The 21,066-nt window shown below is 47.3% G+C and overlaps 6 protein-coding genes across 6 annotated transcripts; 3 read left to right on the top strand and 3 right to left on the bottom strand.

The window, feature by feature from the left end:
• Window positions 1-96: 96 nt before the first annotated feature.
• Window positions 97-789, bottom strand: N7455_011480 (acireductone dioxygenase (Ni2+-requiring); the record flags this gene model as incomplete). Its single annotated transcript, XM_040954436.2, has 3 exons — window positions 97-228; window positions 292-663; window positions 760-789. 3 exons carry the CDS (start codon window positions 787-789, stop codon window positions 97-99), a joined length of 534 nt encoding a protein of 177 aa, XP_040815128.2.
• A 275-nt stretch (window positions 790-1,064) lies between these two features.
• On the top strand, window positions 1,065-3,190 carry N7455_011479 (tRNA modification protein MTO1; the record flags this gene model as incomplete). The annotated part of the gene is made up of 2 exons (XM_040954482.2): window positions 1,065-1,168; window positions 1,228-3,190. 2 exons carry the CDS (start codon window positions 1,065-1,067, stop codon window positions 3,188-3,190), a joined length of 2,067 nt encoding a protein of 688 aa, XP_040815271.2.
• A 1,536-nt stretch (window positions 3,191-4,726) lies between these two features.
• On the bottom strand, window positions 4,727-5,046 carry N7455_011478 (uncharacterized protein; the record flags this gene model as incomplete). The annotated part of the gene is made up of 2 exons (XM_065606674.1): window positions 4,727-4,950; window positions 5,034-5,046. 2 exons carry the CDS (start codon window positions 5,044-5,046, stop codon window positions 4,727-4,729), a joined length of 237 nt encoding a protein of 78 aa, XP_065459840.1.
• Window positions 5,047-11,916: 6,870 nt separating this feature from the next.
• Window positions 11,917-13,338, top strand: N7455_011477 (camp independent regulatory protein; the record flags this gene model as incomplete). The annotated part of the gene is made up of 1 exon (XM_040954431.2): window positions 11,917-13,338. One exon carries the CDS (start codon window positions 11,917-11,919, stop codon window positions 13,336-13,338), a length of 1,422 nt encoding a protein of 473 aa, XP_040815178.2.
• Window positions 13,339-15,160: 1,822 nt separating this feature from the next.
• N7455_011476 (uncharacterized protein) lies at window positions 15,161-16,978 on the bottom strand (the record flags this gene model as incomplete). The annotated part of the gene is made up of 2 exons (XM_040954379.2): window positions 15,161-15,931; window positions 16,010-16,978. 2 exons carry the CDS (start codon window positions 16,976-16,978, stop codon window positions 15,161-15,163), a joined length of 1,740 nt encoding a protein of 579 aa, XP_040815054.2.
• Window positions 16,979-17,856: 878 nt separating this feature from the next.
• N7455_011475 (cardiolipin synthase) lies at window positions 17,857-19,493 on the top strand. The gene is made up of 5 exons (XM_040954367.2): window positions 17,857-18,083; window positions 18,134-18,238; window positions 18,321-18,640; window positions 18,713-18,977; window positions 19,310-19,493. The coding sequence occupies exons 1-5, from the start codon at window positions 17,902-17,904 to the stop codon at window positions 19,434-19,436; spliced, it is 999 nt and encodes a 332-aa protein (XP_040815285.2). The 5' UTR covers window positions 17,857-17,901; the 3' UTR covers window positions 19,437-19,493.
• The last annotated feature ends 1,573 nt before the right edge of the window (window positions 19,494-21,066 follow it).

Below are 21,066 nucleotides of genomic sequence, written 5' to 3'. Positions count from 1 at the left end.
TGTAAGACAATCTCAAGAAATTTCGATTTCAATCGTTCAGTAGAATATGTGCAAAGAATTCAGTCATAACGCATCTCAATATCAAAGTGATCCATCCTAGACAGCCGCGGTAGGGCTGACAACAGCCTCCAGATAAGTCTTACGGTGTGGGTTAACATCAACCTCGGCACCACGGTTCAACGGCGTCCACTTAGGCTCGTCTTGGAAAAGACGCATGGCCTTAACGTACTGCAAACAAAGTCAGACCCATAATCCACAACCATAGGAAACCAAAAAAAGGAAAAAACATACGTTCTGCTCATTGGTAGTGAACCGATGATAAATGCCCGCAGGAAGAATAATCATATCCTCCTTAACAAGATCGATACGAATCCACTCGTCTTCCTGTCCACGCACATCAAAGTATCCCTCTCCGTCAAGAATATACCGAATCTCCTCATCCTCATGCAAATGCTCCGAGAAGAAAGACTTAACCTTCTCCTCGTAGATAGCACCCATAGTCGCAGGCGAGACACAGACCTCGTCGCGGTTACGGTATCCACGCTCCGCTGCGATGGCGTCAACCGCGGCAATCGTGGGGCAGTGCTTGTATAGAACGCCTAGCGAGGCGAGCTTCTCTTCCGACACGGCGCGGCCGGAATCGTGGGGCTCGCGCTGGTCGCCCTGTAAACAAATGACATCAGCGTTTGATCTAGTTCGGGGTGGGCTGTACCAGGAAATGCTTGGAAAGCCGGGTACGGCCAATTGGCTTGTGTTTACCTCAACGTTGTCGTACCAGTATGCCTTCATTTTGGGGGATTGTCTCGCTGGTTGCGCTGGTAGTTTTGAAGATGTAGAGAGGGGTCAGTCGTAGAAAAAAAGCCCAGATCAGCTTACACCTGAACATCAGCAGCCCCGCAATTGGCCGATGGCGCAAGCGCTTATGTCATTGTGTGACCGCCTTCGGTGTTAACGGTTATAAGTATTGTCACGTGATAAGATACAAATTTCCTTATCGATTTGATTTGATCTTCAAGTCCTGTACCTGGCTGTTTTTTTAGTTAACATTTGCATTGCATTCCGCCATGGCTTTTCGAGCACGGTCGGTGGCGCTGATGCGTCAGGGCCGCGGACTCCGCTCATTTATGGGCCGCAGTCGTGGTTTCGCGACTGTTACGGATAATACACGGTTCGCGATTTTTCCCCTGTTGTCCTTTCGGACAGCCTTGCTAATTGGTTCGTTTATAGACCATACGACGTTATAGTTATTGGCGGTGGCCATGCTGGATCCGAGGCATGCGCTGCTGCTGCTCGTTCTGGCGCACGCACCGCGCTAGTCACGCCCTCGCTGGAGAATATCGGTGTTTGTTCGTGCAATCCTAGTTTCGGCGGCATTGGAAAGGGAACGATGATTCGTGAAGTGGATGCCATGGACGGTGTTGCGGGTCGAATTATCGATAAAGCTGGTGTCATGTTTCGAGTCTTGAACCGTTCTAAAGGGCCGGCCGTTTGGGGACCGCGTGCGCAAATCGATCGCGATCTCTACAAGCGATACATGTCCGAGGAGCTGGCCAGCACGGAAAATCTGAGCATTGTGGAGGGCAAGGTGGCTGATATTGTGCTCTCCACGGAAGGCATTGAGAACACCCCCGGTGCACAAGGCAAGATTGTTGGCGTGCGGTTGGAGTCCGGGGAGGTCATTCCTACTGGTCGTGTGGTTATCACTACAGGCACTTTCCTGGGTGGTGAGATTCATATTGGAATGGATGTGTTCCCTTCGGGACGCATGGGCGAGGCCCCTACATACGGTCTCAGCAAGTCCCTCCAAGAAGCTGGCTTCCAACTGGGACGCTTGAAGACGGGTACGCCGCCTCGATTGGATAGGAAGACCATCGACTTTAGCGCGCTTGAAGTGCAAAAGGGCGACTCGCCGCCTCATCCTTTCTCCTATCTCAACAAAACTGTTGAAGTGGGCGATGAAGGCCAGCTTACCTGCTGGATGACCCACACAAACGAAGCTGCCCATGAAATCATCCGCGCCAATCTGGACAAATCCATCCATATCCGTGAGACTGTTCGTGGGCCACGGTACTGTCCCTCCCTGGAGTCAAAGATCATTCGATTCAAGGATAAGACCCAGCACCAGATCTGGCTCGAACCAGAAGGGTTCGCACCGAACGATGTCATCTACCCGAATGGTATCTCAATGACCGTGCCTGCAGACGCCCAATACGCTATGTTGCGAGTGATCCGCGGTCTCGAGAACGTAACCATGCTCCAGCCCGGCTACGGTGTCGAATACGACTACATCGACCCGCGCAACCTACGACCAACCCTAGAGACAAAACTGTTCAGCGGTCTCTACCTCGCCGGTCAAATTAACGGCACAACAGGCTACGAGGAAGCAACCGGACAAGGCATCATCGCAGGCACAAACGCCGGCCTCGAGTCGCAGAACCGATCACCCCTCACCCTGACCCGGTCAGACGGCTTCATCGGAATCATGATCGATGACCTTATCACCAAGGGCGTCTCAGAGCCCTACCGCATGTTCACGACGCGAAGCGAATACCGCATCTCCACCCGCTCGGACAATGCCGACCTGCGTCTGACTCGTATGGCCCGCGAAGCTGGTGTCGTCTCCGACAAGCGTTGGAGCCACTTCTCTGATACCGAAGCGCAGATCCAGGAACTACAGACTCTCCTTGGCAACACGAGGCTCTCGTCGTCTGCTTGGTCTCGCAAGGGCTTCAAGGTGCGCTCTGATACCTCGATCCGTTCCGCTCTCGATATCTTGTGTCTGGATGGCATCGACATCAACACCCTCATTCCTACCATCGAGTCTCCGACAGGGACGGTCTATACCCCCTCCTCTTTTTCACCAGAGATCCTCACCCGCGTCGCCATTGAAGGCCGCTATGCGCCGTACCTGAAGCGACAGGAGAAGATGGCTGAGCGGTTCCAGCAGGATGAGAATTTGCTACTACCGGCGGATCTAGATTACACTCAGGTTCACGGTATCAGCAATGAGGAGAGGCAGGTCCTTCAGCGCGTGCGACCTGTCAGTGTTGGTATGGCGAAGCGTATTGAAGGTGTCACGCCTGTTGGTGCTTTGCGGTTGCTGATGCATGTGCGGAAGGGCAGTGGGTTTTCCAAGGAAATTGATGGGGAAGACCCTGCTGTTGCTGAAGTGCTCCGCTCGTCGCCTTGATTCTTGGGTACCCATGCATGACTCGATGGGACTCTTTTCTTTTGATATATTGGCATAGCGGGAGTGACTCGGCGCTGGATGTGCTTTGACTGTACAATATCGACATGTATACTATTTGATCTCCAATGTGCATATTTGCATAATTATATCCAAACATATGGAAATTTCTTAATTCTTCAAGCATTATCATCTCCGCCCAAGCCACACTAAGATACCAAAGTACCATTTGTCCAAATAAGGCAAACAGTCTCAAACAACCTCATAGCTAAACCTGAACCCTAAGCATAAAACAACCACCTCCAAAAAAAAAAAACAAGCATCCCAAAGCCTAAACAATATCCCAACAACCATCTTCCCTACAGAAACACGCCTAACCCAATGCAGAAACAAACATACTTTACATCACCCCTCCCCCAGCCCAAAAACACGCGAGAAAAAGCAAGGAAAAAGCAAAGAAAAGGATAATCACAGCCACGTACTCTCGAGCCCCAAACCCGATCAAACCATCTGAAGAGACCAAGCAAGGGGTAAAGATCAATTCCTCGCAACAGGGATGATAAAAACCGGGGACAAGATTGCCAATGGCCAAATTAGGACACAACAGCATAGACCCAGAACCAACGATCCTTCCTTATCCCATCCAACCCAAATGTGGTGCACTCAAAGACCAAAAAAGGGCCTCGTTAGATTCTCACTCAAAAACCCACCACCGCGCACACACCTCCCCCACCATCTGGTGATCCCGATTGCAGCACGTATCCGCATCATCCAATCTCATTCCCAGCTCCCAGATGTGACGAACAAAGCCTACTGAATCGAGCCTCGTACATGACAACCTCTGCAAGCCCCATCCAATTTCCAAGAACCTTGTTTTTGTATTTTGTTCGATTGAAATGGGAAAAAAGGATAGTGGCGTGCATAAGCCGTTGGCCGCGATCTGATCTCAGCTGCTTTTTTTCCCCCTCTAAGAAAACGGTTGCGTGAATCGCTTACTGTGTACTTTCTATTGGTCTTCCGCTCCTCCGAGGTCTGAGGTCTGTGATGTATACGAAAAAATTCCCAAATCACATCTCCGCTAACACCCCTCCGGGAAGGGCGGGGCGTTGTGATGTGGATAGCTGAGAGGTGTGGATGGATCGGCGAGAGCGTTCGATCTATCTATTTGATGCATCTGGGCTCTTTTGTAAGTGATGTACATCATTCTTCTTTTTTTTTTTTTTTTGGGGCACGTCGGTGTTGAGGGGTTCGTGTTAATCGGGTAAACGCTTGGAGGTTGTAAGGGGGTGAAATGCGTCCTTGCTTCCTAGCGCGCTTCTTTTGCGTGTAGATCGTGGACTATGCAGGTTTGTGCTGGAATAGTGTCAAAAACTAGTACTCCATAAAAGTGGCTTACAGTAAAATGTATAGGGGTATCCTGCACTAGGTACTCCGTACTCCGTACATGGATGTTGTATGGATTTGTCTGGTCTGCATGAGGCAATGGCGATTATGGGGTACGTAATATGCCGATTGTCATGCACCTGGACACTAGCACGATCACCTGAGACGACTTGGCGGCTGAGTATGGAAGACGTCTTTCTCCTGCATGGTGAAGAATGCACATGGCGGGTCCGCAGAAGATGTCGGGATTTTGCCTTCTAGAATGTTGGGTGTTATCTTGCGAACTGCGATGATGACACGTTCTAGCTGAACTGGGATAGTGGCGATGCTCCATATATGTGCATAATATCCATATTCTTCGTCCCCACATATCGGGCAATCTGTTAAACTATTGTGGCAGTACAATATAGTGTGCAGCGCTAGAGACACGATGTATGCCGCATTGCCTAAATAGGTAACATACCGAAGCCCACCATTATATGGAGTACGAGTACGGGGTCCTATCTAGTGCATACAACATGCGATGTACTCCGTAGTTCGCTCCCCTGTTTTCGAGTTGGGATCGGTGAACAAACCATTTAGTGGATCCCGAGGTTATGATCTACAAGTGTACTCCGTACGTTACTCCGGATACATTCTTTGCTCCATTGCGGGTTACATAGATCGGTATTCCCAGTCTTCCTAGCTAGGGTCAATCACAAACGAAAACATAGATCGGCCGAGGCTAGTGGGATATCCGTTCCTAGAGGCTACGCTGCACATCCTGTAGAGGAGCTCCTATGAGCTCGCCATTTATCAAAAGACTCAATAGCGTCGTTGTGGATCTTGAAGATATCACGATGGGGCTTTTTTTCGACTGATGTCATAGATCCAAATGCTTTATACGCTCCATGAGGTCCACTACTATATGGATGCAGGGCGACGTGTCTCAGGGTTGCGGTACTCATCGAAGGACACTTTACATAGTAACCTGAAGAACTTTCCCCTAAAAGTTTGTATAAACAGACTTGTAATACTACACGCTTAGTAGCTCTGATATCGATGTCAATGTGACAATCTAACTGTGATTGCAGTGTGATGACTGGCAATCCTCAGGCTATTAAAGACGGACTATGGGAAAGTACCCTATAATAGGAACTCTTGCTGTTCAAATCTATTACACAACTCAATTGGTTGTCGAGATCTTTTCCAACTTTGCGTCCCTACCTTCTATTTAGAAATCTCAAGCTCTGTTTCTATGTAGCTAAATTTAGCCGTCATAGGGATCTCTCTACCTAGTTTTAATAGTGGATCATCCGGCATTTTGATACGGAGTACATCTTGGTCAGATCGTGAAGTATGGTCTCCATAACTATAGTAACATACTACCTGAGATCTAGTAGTTAAACCTTAACTTAAAAGGGCTTCTGGTTTAGCTCGGCTTTCTTCGACGACCAAGTGCCGGATGCGGGAGTCTCGCTCTTCCTAAAGGGGAAATAAGAAAGCGGAGAACGGGAAGCCGAGGCAGGGAGTTGATTTTCTCTTCGCACTGGTATGTTTCTTAGGACCATTAGGGTAATACATATCGTGACGTTCAATTGGGTATTTTTAGGGAATAAATTGAGGTTGTTTTGTATATAGTAGCTGAACTTAGGGATCGCAAGCAAATATCCATATATAACAAGGGTTGACGCCTTGTTTCACATTCTATCCGGAAGGCCGAAAATAACAGCAACAAAGCAAGTAGTTCAAAGCGTAAAACAACATGATTTCAATGTTTTCTATTGTAATTATCGTAGGAATCATGTACTAGAGCCATGGAGACACAGGTAAAACCCTTGTGATAGGGGTGAGTCACTCGTATTTTATGATACCTACAATGTACGGAGTACGGAGTCCATCATTCCATGTACAATTCTAGAATACAAGACACCCCCTTGATTCAAACAAAAGGAGTCAAGTCACACAACCAGATACGAGCCGTAGCGCTGGGACTTCGCTGGGACTTTGTTACTAGTGATCCCTGCGAACAGTCCTTCTGACCACATGGGCGTGGTTGATCCCTTGTGTATGACACGCCAACATTAACTATTACTGGAAATTAGAGAAATGATTGGATTCATTGGACTCATTCATATTCATCGTCATCGTTTCCACCCGATCGGCTGGTTTGACACGAGGATCACGGGGTCTGTCTTGATATACGAGGTGGAGGCGATGCTTGGTACTCCATAGGAATTACCTCTACAAATGACCCGACATCATCATTACTATTCACGGATGTCTTGGATTATTCGCCTCTTGCCTTTTGCCTCCTATCTCGTGTCTTTTTTTGCCTCCGGATACCTCCGTCCGGAGTACGGTGTACCTGAATTAGAACTAGTCCATTGTTGGATGCACAGACAAGCGCGATCGGATAGAGCGCACCCACTACGGAGTCACTTCCCCCGAAACGGAAGAAATAGACGATCGCGTTGATCATGGCCACCGACCCTCCTGAGGCTGACATCGACTCACGGAAGAAATGGTCGAAATGTTTCCGCTCTCCACAATAGCCGTGTCATCCGATATTAGCCAAACCAACATCAACATCACTTAAGCATTATTGCCCTGACATGGTTGTTGAGTATGTCACTGTTGTACTACGTATACATGTCCAGGTTTAAAAGTATCCAACCAATAAGATATTGACTTCCAACCCTAATGACGTTTGTTGTAAAAAGGCTGGGAATCTGACATTAAAAGCAATATCCAAATAGCCAATCGGCAATCGGTAACTAGAATTAGGGGCAGAGACTACGTACGCACTTGCGCGGGTGAGAGAACCAGGTCCCAAAAACAGTCTTCGGGGTTGTGGACGAATTAGGGAGGTAGGACGATTGCTTTTGTCCTTTGTTTCCCCATGATCTCTGTGCGAGGCTATATGTAGGGACTTGTGTTTGTGGCACGGTGCATAGTGGTACTGGGGAGTCTTATATTTGGTGCATGTGTGAATGCACATGCAATGCACCTCTCGCTTGATTGTACTCCGTCCGTTTTATGGTATAGTATCTGTAGTTCAGTAGCAATAAGTAGATGACACCATCTCAAGCTTACATACTCCGTATTATACATGCAAATGTACGGAGTACTCCATACTCTGATAAGAATTAATATATAGTTTCTCCGAGCCTCCGAGGACAAAGCTACAATCCCCCGAGACTGCTATGCAGTCGGTGGACCAAACCGGATCTTCGTTGACGCCAAGTTCCCTAATGATGATCGCCCCTTAGTGCTAGACCCTTGAGAGTTGCGGCATTTCTTAGTTTGTTCCAAAGGAAGCATGGTACGGACGCCACCGGGACTAGTTGGATTAGTGTGTTTTATTTCGCATTGGGATTTTTTCTTCTTCAAGATGCGTGCATTGGCCTATTATTTCCTGTGTGGCTCTGTGCCTGTGCCCATCTGTGCTTCCTGTGCTTCTTGTGCTTCCTACTTCCTGTGTCTCCCTGGCCTCCTGTGCCTAGTTTGAGGCGATCTTCGTATCGCCGCCGATTCTAACCCCAAACGGGTCTAGAGCTGATTATTGAGGAGTACAGAGTACGAAGTACTCCGTACTATGGGAAAATAAGATTAAAATATTATAATATTTTTTCCCTTCTTCACTGTCAGCGAAACTCTACCTGACAGGCCTGCAGTTGCTTATTACAATCCCTACATTTTGTTTGTATTCACCTACCCGTTCAAGCGTCTAGGAGTTTTAACCCCACTCTTAATAAGAAACATAATATAATCTAATTCGCCCCGAGTCTTTGGGTACGGGTGTGCACTGTCCGTGGATGTGGGTTTCTCCGAACAATCAAACAGCCAAGAGATCGACGGAATAGTACATGCTGGATGATCTTCTGAATCGAGGAAAGATAATGTCATAAACCGAGATCGCCCGTTGCTGAAATATTGTTGAAACCGCCCTCTGGTCTAGCTAATAAAGATCCAAGCCACATATTCCCGTAAAAGGTAAAGGTAGGGGAGTACACGTCTCCCTCGGAGGTTATGATATGATTTGCTAAAGCATTTGTGGGGTAATTAGATTGCAATGCCAAGCTACATATTTTCCTGTCCGTATATTGGGTACCTTTGTTAGCAACCGCCAACGCTAACCTCTTTACTTCTCGTAATCGGAGTCTAGCCGTGAACTCCCCGCGCTTAGAGAAATCCTTGGCTTGTGATGGGCTGTGCAGAATAATCGATGATCTCAGGATATTTCTTGGTCCAGAACTTTCGATTCCACTTTCGAATTGATTATTGTTTTTTTTTTTTTCTTGGTCCGGTGTGCTCCTTCCTGATTTTTCTGCATGGACTGGGTTCGGACTTCGGCGATTATACTGTTTTGTTTCTTATTATTATTATTGATACATCACATTCAGCGCATACTTACGTACTCACTTACGCCCTATATTTTGATATTTTAGATCGAAATATTATAATCTCTCGCGTCTGTCGTATACTTTCTAAGGGTAGTTAAATTGTTTATTATATTGACATCTGTCATTCGCGTCAATTAGGTTTCAGAAAGCGTGGCCAACCACTCCTCTGGGACCCCTAATCGTGACTCTAAAATCAACGGAACACTGTCCTCCGAACCATTATCTAACGTTCTACTCCGTACACCATACAATTCGATTAATTCCCCTTCCCTGTACTCCGTCCGAAGTACCAGAATAATAATAATCTCATTTTTCTCAAAAATCGCTCATTCTCCCTCTATCTCAAACCACAAAACCGCCGATCCTATATCCTTAGCTCCATGGCTTGACCGGGGTGCATAGCCCACATGTCAATGGTTAGTGGCTGAGACCAGACTTGGTTCTGGTGTCTTGGTATGGCCCAGGCTAAGACTCATGAGCGTGGCAGTGTGGCCTGGATCTGCTGAGGATCTCCCGCGAAAGTTTTGGTCATCCAATCGAACCCCAGTCGTAATTTCTTAGTGCTGACGGTATTAGCTGATTAGTTTAGGTACGGGACCCTCTTCCCCTCTTAAGTTTCGAAGCCCTGGAGGGCCCGAGGAGTAAAAGTAAAGTAAAGTAGAAGAAGTTACCGAAAACTCTCTCTAAGCCCGGAAGCCTAACCTTCTTTTTTTGTTTGTTTGTTTTGTTAATTTAACATTTTCCCCCCGGTTCTGCACATCCGTTCATGCTGATTGGGATTTAAACACTGGCCGGGGTCTTCACTCCGTTTATGGTATAATAGTATACATTATTGTATGTAGATTGTATACCGAAATCGACGGGTCAAGGCGGAGATCTACCTGGAACTGGATGCGCTCAGTCCTCTTTGCACTTCTTGGGAAATTCCATAGACCGTGAAAATGAGAAGCCAGTCATGGAGCAGTAAATCCAGAAGTCACCGATGCCCGGACCCGGAGAAAAGAAGAAAAAAAGGAAGAAAAAAAAGAGTAGAATAATCACCACAAGTGTTATGGAATTCAGCCCGTGTCTGACTGGCTGCTCCAGGCCGTGGAGCATATCCTTGACTGCCGTTGGAGGATCAATGACCCATGCGGAGTTCAAGGTGGAGGTCATTATTTTCAATAGCTCGGTATGGCGTGCACTGTCCATTCTCTTGGGAGAGATTAGTCCCGTAATGGGAAGATATGACGCCCTTCGGAGGATTGGGATCCTCTTGAGGTTCCTAAGGTTAAACCAGTTAAACCACAGAACTTGTCTGAGACAAAGTCGATCATTTCTCTTATGGGGCGTCAGATGGGAAAAGTGGAGAAGATTAGTCAAATGGACCAATAAGATGTACAATTACAACTGCTAGAGCCACTGGTCGCAGCCCCGGGCGTTGTCCTGTACTTTACACAACTGCCCTCGAGAAAGACCGGCACATGCGATGATCTGTTTTCTGTTCTCTTTTTTCTTCCAAATAAGGCAGGTGTCCGCTGAGTCAGAATCGACCTGCAGGTGAGGTAGACTTGGGTATATTGTCCGTTGCTTCTGGGTTAAAATCGACTTGGGGGCTACCTTGGCTTTTGGTATACGATGTCACGGAGACCCTCCGATCTCAACCCACGGCTCCACCGGGATCACCCATGGCACGGGGGGGTGATTGTATCTTGACCTGTTCTTGTCTTCTCTTCTACTTCGTATATTGTTTTAATTTAATTATATTAGATAGTTTGTAACTATATCGCTGTCTACCGGAATAATTTCTACTTTATGATATAGTACATGGTTATGTATGTCTCTAATTACAAGTGAAACTGTACCTGCTTTTCGCGGAGGGTTTGGTGAAATCATGACTTTTGATGTTTCATTCTCCGTATTTCTCCGCTCCCCCGAATTCCACCGTCTCCTTTTTTCCTTCTTTTTTTTCTGTTCTTTTTTCTTTTTCTTTTTTTTTTCCATTTTCCATTTTTCATTTTCTGGATTAACTAAACCAAATTCAGAAAATGGCAAAAATAATAAAATAAAATAAAATAGAGCTGAAAATTATAAAAAAGGATTATAAAAAATAAAATAAAAAATAAAATAAAAAAGCTCAAAACATAATATCGCATGTCATATCTGTCATTGATACTCCAGGCCTCAGCATTCTATCTACCACCATCCAAGTACTCTCCGGTTCCAACCCTCCGAAGTTTTTTAAACATTAACATTAACATTAAGCCATTAGACTCTCGGGTGCCCTTTACCATACTTCTTTTTCTGCAGGTTTTGAACTAGGGTATCTAACTAGGTACGTATCAACTTGATATAAGACCTAGGTACAAAGATATAATCTACAAAGTAATAATGGTAATGGATAATTCAATAATCACTAAATAATCTAATAATCTAAATAATCTAATGATTATCACACTGTACCATGATTTTCCCTGTGGAGATATCACCACTCAGACCTTCTCTTTCCCTCCCCCCCCCCCCCCTTCTTTTCTTACTTCCCCTCTCTCTTACACTTAATTAGCCAGGGTCCCCATTTAGGTACATAGTTATTCCCTTCCCTCCCTTCTCTCAGTGGATCCTTCCAAAAAAAAAAAAGAAAGCTTGGGAATTGCCGCAACTCAAACCGTGGAACGGGTTTCTAGTAGATCCCCATCTTTTTTTCTGATCGAATCGGTGCAACCTGTTGACTCGCTGACTTGACTTGGAAGGCCCGTGCTTCTCGCTGGCCGATCACGATCCCTGGGAATTTCTCCAACTGAGGGGTCCCAACTCAAAAACCTCCTCCTTCTTCTCCATACCCTGGTCGATCTCTTAGCTTAATTCTTTTTCCTTTTTTTCTTTCTTTTTTAGCACCTTTGGACCACTTAATCGGGGAATATATCACTCGCAAAACGCCCGGGGGGTTGCACCTGGGATTGTATCTCTTTCACACTCTACATCATGGTGAACGGGACCGCCGCCGTGTTGGAGCCCACATTCACCGGGTATGTCGCAACCACTCAAGACGCTCTGATCCTCTTCGAGGCATGCTTGACCGGTGTCTTGCATCATGTCCCCCGACGCCCTCATGACAGAGAACGGAGTCATCTCGTGCGCAGTGGCAGCGTCTTCATCTATGAGGAGAATGCATCCGGCATCAAACGCTGGACCGATGGAGTCACCTGGAGTCCCAGTCGCATTCTGGGCAACTTCCTTGTGTACCGTGAGCTAGACAAGCCATTTCCTCCTGGGGAGAAGAAGCGCGCCATGAAGAAGGCCACTCGACGACCAGTGCCAGCCGGACGGCCAGGCGAACCTTATCCGCGACACGATAGCAGCCAGGGCTATTCTCCTACATCTCCCAGCTCGGGCCCCTTCACAGACCGTTCATCCCATCAATCGGAGCTCGAGCGGGCATTGGTTGGGTCCCTGGTTGATTCGTACGGATTCAAGGACTCCGGGTTGGTCAAGAAGACAATGAGCGTGACGGTTTTGGGCGTGACCCACCATTTGGTCTCATATTACAGTGTGGAGGACGTGATGCGCGGCATCCTCAACCCACCCTCGATGGTCGATTCCCTACGCTTTATCCGACCCCGCACAGAACTCACCCAGAAACAAAGCTTCCGTTCCCCGATCGACGAGCTAGAAGCCAACGCCGTGGAAACCCAGGAACCCTCCCATGCCGCTCTATACGGATATCGCCCGCAGATGATGGCCCCACCCACTTACGCCATGCCAAATCCTTCGAACGACTTCTACATGCACCCCAGTCCCTATGCCGCCACACATCCCCCGCAACAAGGCCCAATCCAGGGATATTCAATGGGCGCGCCGATGGCAAGCCAATCCGCGCCAAATCCGTACCTGCCAAATCCAGGGCAATCCGCCATCCCCCCAAAGCAGGAAGACTACCACGCATTCCGCGCAGGACCCTACGGCGGCAGCATGGACTCAATGAGCGCACACAGCATGGCCTCCATCCCAGGCGGTATCAACGCAGGCCTCCCCAGCTCCCTCAACGAACGCAACAGATCAGCCTCGGAACACAGCCCTTCCGCCTACCGCAACTCTTCCATCTCTTCGCGCAGCCAAGCAACAGATGCTACTTCCCCAATGGATCCTTCCACCCCGGCAACCTACTCCCGCGGAAGCTTCAGCATGTCCGGCCAGATGGAAAACCCACATCCAGCACTCGATCGCAATATGCCTGGTCTCGATCCTAACGTTCCTCGTCGCGAATCAAATCCCATCCATCCGTCCTACTACGCTACGGATCGCTCCCAGTACTATGTATCTGCGCCTTATGCTGCCACGCAACCCATGTCAACATGGACGACTACGGCCGCGACGCAACCGCAAATGGCGCAACCTCAAATCTAATCTCTTGATACCTCTTCGTATCGTTAGTGTTGCTTATGCCATGGAGCGGGGAGTCAGGGCGGGATTTTGTTTCTTTTTTTCTGTTGATCAATGATCAACTTTCTTACGTTTTTACCTGGAGATAGACACCTCACGCTTCTCTTATGTTTGGGAGGAAAACGCCGTTTTATTGCTACAATATGTACCTGACAGCGGCTGTACTCGTCTCCTTGTCTCTTGTCTATATGGTTATGGTCTCTTTGCTTTATGGTTACGGCGGTGGCTCTTGTGTCTTTTCTCCTGCTTTTTACTGTTTTGGCTTTTACTTTTTACCCCCTTTTGCCTTTTTTTATTATTTTCTTTTCTCTTTCGGTGGCTCTCTGATATGGATTCTGTTCTGGGAATCCGGGTGGGTGGCGTTCTTTTATTCTTCACGATGTCATGCAACGACCCGATAACCCCAAAACGGTTCTACTTTTTTTTATTACTACTCCTTTTACTTCTTACCTTTGGACTCTGATTCCTACTTTTTTACTTCCTTGCTCTCCTATACTCTATATTCTATTCGCTGCCAAGGCAGCGCCCCTCCCTGTATGTTTGTTTTGCGATCACAAACGGTGTTCAAATGTTTCTTTTCCAACATCTGGTCTGGGCGGGTTCTTGGTCTCGATTCGATTCTCGATTCTCTGTTCTCTGCTCTATCCAGTTCCCCGGGGGACAGGATTTAGTGATTCCCATCTCATTCCATGGTCAATGGTCAAAGATTGCTTCAATGCGTCCCTTTCTTCCTTTTCTTGGTTTTGGTTCTGGGGGGTGGCTATTATCAATATGTCCGTGTACTTCATACTCGATTCCCCGTCTATAGTATGGATTATAGGATTGTGCACTACTGGTGGCTTTTTGATATTTATAGTTCCCCAATTCCAATATTAGCTGCTTCTGTCTGACTCTATTCTTTCTAATTGCTATACTCTATACTCTATATTCTGTGCTCCATACTTTACCGCTTCTCTATCCTTCCCTCCTATGTGCGTTTGTTAGCATTGTAAATGTGGTATGGGTTATAAGATTAAGACGGATGTTGTCAAACTATATTCTGTCTTCAGGTTTTGTATTTTGTGTTGTTTAATTGAGGTTGGTATTAACTGACTGCTGGTATATGGTAAATGATAATATATCTCCTCTCTTCTGACTCCGGAAGGCATGCTTACTGTGCTGATCTGTTTATATTCTTGTTTTGTTGGTATTAATGTTAGTCTAGTAGGTGCTATATATATATTGTCAAAGTACAATAAGTCTGTTCAAACCACATCCATAGTCCTCGGAACTAAACAGAAATACATATATATAATATGTACCTACTACTCCGTATATCGGATGCATATATATACCACTCACTATTATTGTAGTTTCATGTATTTGTAGAAAATAGAGAATCAAAATTCATAAATTCATAACCAAGCCTTATTTATACACTATCCACACCTTGAACAATAATAGACAGACCTACCCTGAACTCATATTCTGACAATGGGTATCTCAATCCGACAAACACCTCCGCACAACGGTATACTTGAACAAACAATAGCAAAATACAAAATAAAAACACAGAGCGAATATAGACTCACTAAAGCAGAAACCTAAACAACCTAGACATACACCCACCCGCCCACCCTTGACCCTGATCCAAAACAGGCCAAAACACAAAGCAAAACACAAACTTAATCAACAACACGAAAACAATGGAATGATGAATATCTCAAACAGCGCATCTGATCAAGACAAAAGACAGGGAACCACCCAAAAACACGGAAACAAAAAAAGAAAAAAGAAACCCCTACCTTCAATTCAACCCCGAAAGTGGCGAGTTAACCAAACTCATAACCCTCGCATGCCCACGAGTCCCACCACCAACCGAATCCCTTCTCAAACGCCGCAACATCTGATACTCATCGTCATCCCCAGATCCATCCCCATCCCCATTCGCAATCTCCGAAAGAGCACGACCTGACTGTAAACGCGCGCCCGTACGCGGGATCGTCGAATCTGTTAGGTTTGGCGAGGAGTCCGTGGAAGTGTTATCTGATGCCCCGCTCGCTGCATGCTTAGGGAATTCCCGTGCTTGGGTACGGCGGAGGCTTGGTGTGCGGCGTGGGGGTTGGGGGGAGGGGCCTGGGTTTGGGTTTTGTCGGGCTAGGTTTGGGAGGTTGGTGGTTGTTGCGGGGGAGGGGTGGAGGTGGAGGGTAAGAGGGATTGTTATTGCGGGTGTTTGGGGGATGGTGGAAGTTGTTGGTGCTGGGTGAGGGTGAGGGTGAGGGTGGGAGGATTGGGGGGAGGAGTAGCCTTGGCCTTGGTTTTGATTTTGATTTTGGGTTTGGGGGGATACCTGCTGAAGGCGCGATTGGGTTTCTTCCCCCCTCGGCTGAGTGATCCAGAGGTTTTGTAGGGTTGTTTGCAGGAGGTTGTTCTGCAAGGAGAGACTATTATTCTGGAGGGCTAGGTTGTGTGTTTGCAGTTGTTGTTGGTATGGGATGGGGTTCAGAGGCCCGTACTGCCCTGGGTAGGTGCCCTGAAAGTGATTGTCCGGGATATCGGTCTCAGTTGGGATTTGGATCTGAAAGGGGTATCTCTTAGTTTCGGCTCACTTCATATGTACTAAGAGATTCATTGGTCTCTTAATTGGTAAACACACCTGACGGCTGAACTTCCTTCCTGGCATCGCGATGTACTCATCGAACATGCTATCGAGTTCTGCAAAGTTGAACCCGCGCACTGGGTCCACGGGCTCGAACCGCTGTCCGACTTCTTGTTGGAAATTGACGCCCCGACGCGGCAAAGGTTGGTACTCGGGAAGTTTTAGCATCAACGATGGGTAACTGCCAATCATTGCGTCGATGACGGGGTCGACGTCGATGGACAGGGAGATCTTGCTGTTTGCAGTGGGTTTCTGGATCAACATGGCGAAGGTGAACTCGCGCGGTAGACCGGATCGCTGCACATTGTTCTCTTCCATGGACCAGACGATTTTGCCCGCTTCGATATCGAATTCGCGGCCAGCTGGAATTTTCAAAGTACGCGCCGAGCCTTGGATGCGCATCATCTCGTACCGCTTGTATCGGCCATTGAAGCTCCCCGAAGGAATGACGCTTGCGCTGACAGGCAATTCTGAGATTCCGAGGGACCCAGCCAGACTGAATGTCCACTCCATCGTCTCGGGGGAAACAGTACCGTAGATCAGGTGCGGCGCATGCATAAGGAAGCGTGGGTTACCAGGCGGATATCCATAAGGGTACGACTTGGGACTTGAAAGATCATGGTTTCCACGAACTGATACACTAATAGTGGCGGACTTGATGCGGTGTGTGATAGTGTGTGGCGAATGAAAGGTGAATGCAAGGGCGAGAAAATCTACGTGTTCGGCATCTTCATCTGAGACGGCGGCGCTAGAGTAATAGCCATGCTGAAGGCGCTGGACATACGCAGTGATATAAGCATCGCCGGGCAGTCGCCGCTCATATACGAGAGCGCGGTTGATAGTTAGGCGTGGATTCGCCATGTTTGGATCCGGAGGTTCCTTTTCTTTGGCTGATGGTGTATTGCGAATTGGAGTTAGCGAGCGTGAGTCCAAGACACGTCTATTTTGAACAGAGGTAAATGACATCGTGGCGACCGCAAAGCGATAAGACTGCAGTTTCGTTCTGACAGGCTTGTCTCGCTCTCCATTTGGTTCGAGGGCTCTAGACGCAGACGCGGGGAATTTAGCTTAACCTGCATGGCATATTGTCCTATATAGACCTTTAATTAACTATAAGTGAGCATTTTTGTACGATGATGTTCTTCATCACCTGGGGCTCTAGGTCACAGGAGTCGTAGAGGCTATCAGGTGAGCATAGGCTTGATCATCATGGTCACCGCGACACAATTTCAGGAAATGGGGACCTAGAGGTAATATGGTCATTTTATAGATCTGCAATTCAATAGAGTTAGACATGTTGTCATACTAAATTCTATGTATGAAACTAGGAGAAGACAGGAGGATCGTGTGTTGGATGTGGATGATATAGAGACGGGCGGATAAACCATTTATCCGACCAGAAACTCATCGCCGAGGTGCAATCTCCAATGTTCACCTAACCCCAGGCGACCGTGATCTAGAGCTTTTGGTTCTAGGTTATTGAATTTCTGGTAGAACTGATCTATACTTTGGATTCTCTAAAATGTATGTCGCGTTCAGCCAAATTGTCCCGAATTCCGGCGTATCCAGCTAACAATCCCTAGATTGTGTTTGTACTATATAGCATTCTGTCTTTTTATTTGCATTGCTTGCATTATCAGCTTGTTCGTTTGTTTTATTTTGAGCTGGGAGTTTGAATTTGCAGGTTTACCAGAAACTGTGCGACGCGACAGCCTCCGTTGGTCGGTCCCCTGGTTTATCACTTGGACCAAATCACCATTGCATAGCCCAAAAACGACCGGGTATGCGCAGTTGAAGCTCGCAATTGAAAACTTGTGATTATCGGTGTCGCCGGTCAATTTTGGGTTTTTACCAACGCCTGCCGTTGTCACCTTTGTGTTGGTGTCACCATGATTGGCTCATGCGCAGCCCAGTTGTCCCTTCGGGCGAGCCGGCAGGGATCCCAAGTGCTGTTCAAGAACGCACGTCTTTCTATTCGGTCAAATGTGTTCAAGACTCAAGCTCTCCAGAGAGATGGGTTCCGGTGTATATCTACGTCAGTCCAGTCGACATTGAACCGAGTGCCAACCGGGTATGGCCGTCTGTCGCTTCTTTGTTCATGCAATTCTAACTGTCCACCAGAGGATTGAGACCCCGCTGTCTGCAGACCAAATTGATCCCACCATCATTCTTCACCCAGCGAAGATGGTCCGGGTCAAAATCGCCCGAAAACAAAACCCCTGAACAGTAGGTCCACAGCCTCCAAGCCGACATACCCAATATCCAAATAGGACATAGGCCAAATGAACCTGCAACTAACCAAGCGTAGACCTGAGGAATCCAAGAAAACTCCCATTCTATCACGGATTCCCCTACCAACTTCCCACGAGAATATCTACACCGTGCCCAACATTCTCACCTTCTCCCGGCTACTCGCCGCCCCCGTGGTCGGCTATCTCCTAGTCCACAACTACCACACTGCAGCACTATCCCTGTTTGCCTATGCAGGTATTACCGATCTCGTTGATGGCTACATCGCCCGGCGGTATAACCTCCAAACAGTGGTTGGAACCATCATTGATCCCATGGCTGATAAGCTATTGATGACCATTGGTGTCGCGTGTCTGGCCGTGAATGGCTCTCTTCCTGGTAAGTCTGCTCGTATTGATTGCATGGTGGTATGCGGACATGGACATGGACATGGATTAACGTATTGAATAGTCTGGCTCGCCGTGATCATCCTCGGTCGGGATGTCGGTCTGGCTATCTCGGCTATCTATTACCGTTGGATCTCACTGCCTGAGCCTAAGACTATGGCCCGGTACTGGGATTTCTCGCTTCCCTCGGCGGAAGTCAAGCCCACTGAGATCTCCAAGATCAATACTGCTCTGCAGTTGGTGTTGGTGGGTAGTGCGATTGCGCTGCCTGTGGTCCCCGAGGCGTTTGTCAGTGCTTGGCATTTGAGCGAGGCTATGACTGGATTCCAGTAAGTTTGATCTTTTCTTGTTTTATACCCAATTTTCCATTCTTTTTCACCTCTCTTTTTTGTTTTCTCTGGAAGATCAGTTTGCAATGGTCCGCCCTAAGGCACATTGAGGCTCTTTCTGGTACATACGACCATAGGGTGTGGAAAACAGGGCTTCCCGTCCGCTCAGCCGTACTTAAGCCACACGCCGGTGAGTTAGTAGTTGGGTGGGTGACCACCAGCGAATCCTCACTGTTGTATGTTTTTGTTCTATTTTTTTGGCTTCTATATTCTATTTTTTATTGTTGTTGTTGGATTTTGTTTCATTGTTTCTCTTTGCTGACCAATTTTAGGTACCTTGTCGCCGGTACCACTCTCTGGTCTGGACTCAGCTATGTCTTCTCCAACAATGCCGTGAAGATCCTCTCAAAAGAAGAAATTCAGAAGCGAATCGCTCAAGCAGCTGCTAAGCGTAAGTAGATCAAAAATAGCTACCTAGGTAGGCAGTGTTAAAGGTTTTATTGTATATTATTCCAATGTTGGATTCCAAGGTTCTTGCTACAAGCATGAATAATGGCCGTAGATGTATGTAGACCTGTTAGGTCTCACAGCGCCGGAGTCGCCGTATACAGTCTGACCCTGCCAAGCGCCCAATACCGGGGGCTCTGGTGTTAGGTGCTTAGCACGGTTATAGGTTAAAACCAGAATCGCGCCTCCGAGCCCGCGGACACCGTCATTTGCAAGCATTCATACTAATCTTCGAGTATAACCTTGGAACCTGTACACGAGTCAGACCGTATCTTTGTACCGTGGATGATGCATATGTGGCATCCGACATGCATGTGATTTCTATGGCTTTGGATGAATTTTGAAACGAACTACATACATCAATGCCCAAAAGTAGGTGTAGCCTGCATGACATGTGATATAGCGTACATGGCAACGTGGAGGTATGTAGTTTGATGATAGCTTCAAATATTACCAGGGAGCCCTGGACATGAGTTAGGTGTGATGATTAGCATGGTTAAGATGGTATAGAATACTAATTGTGTAAATATACTACGGAGTATGAGGTGCCTATATAGGTGGAGAATTAAAAAAAATAATGTAGTGGAACCGTGTAACAGCCAAGTTCTCGGCAAGGTGAATTTAGGCCAGGTCCCGACATGTTTAGGAACTAAAGGAGCTCAGACAGAGATTCGGATTACCAAGATCCTTCTAGTCGGGGTACGCTTTAGGGGTACGCTTTGGGCCGCCGAGTGGAGCAGTGGGATCTTGGAATGTCGCCGAACTACACATGTTTTAGGTAGGCGGGCCGATAGAGCACGGCATTATTGGCAGGATTGACATTCCTCTTTGTTGTATATCTCAATAACCGGGTCGTCGAACTGCGGCCACCGCCTTCGCGGTGTCCGGGTTCCCGGGTCTAATTGCATCCCGGGTCTAATTGCATTTTTTCCCAACCACCTATTTTTAAAAATTCACTACACCCTCAATTCTTCATATTATGTCTCCAGATTTGGAAGATCGTATTACCAATGCCTTAATAGCTTGCTATGCTAAAACGAAGCCAAACATCAAGGCCATCGCTGAGGAATTCGGTATTAGCTACGGCATATTAAGAGGACGGCTTAAAGGTCGGAAGTCTCGAAACGACCGTACCTCACCCAACAAAGCATTGGAAACCGAGCAAGAAAAGGCATTAATTCTATGGATCGATACCTTAGATCAGGCTTATTCTCCACCATCTGCTGCTCAAATTCAATGTGCTGCGCTACAAATTATCCGGCGTTATAACCCCTCTCGGACACTCGGTAAAAACTGGGCTTACGACTTTATCGCTCGTCTACCACCACGCTTTGAGCACCTTACCCAAAAACCAATAGAGAAAGTACGGTTTCAGGCTGCAGAACCTGGCTATATTGTCACTTGGTACGATCGTCTGTAAATTACGCTCAAAAGCTACAATATTAGCCCGAGAAATCTATATAATTTCGACGAAACCGGGTTTCGAATTGGCGAAGGGAAGGCTCAAAAGGTTGTTTCAGCCCGGGGCAATTCATACAATAGTACCGGTGGTCAAGCCGAATCGCTTACCGGTATTGAATGT

Source organism: Penicillium solitum, assembly GCF_028829755.1.
Source record: "Penicillium solitum strain IBT 25940 chromosome Unknown utg000009l_segment0_segment0, whole genome shotgun sequence".
Classification (NCBI taxonomy): Eukaryota; Fungi; Ascomycota; class Eurotiomycetes; order Eurotiales; family Aspergillaceae; genus Penicillium; species Penicillium solitum.
Note: the sequence above shows the minus strand (reverse complement) of the source record. Positions and strands in the feature narration are given on the sequence as shown.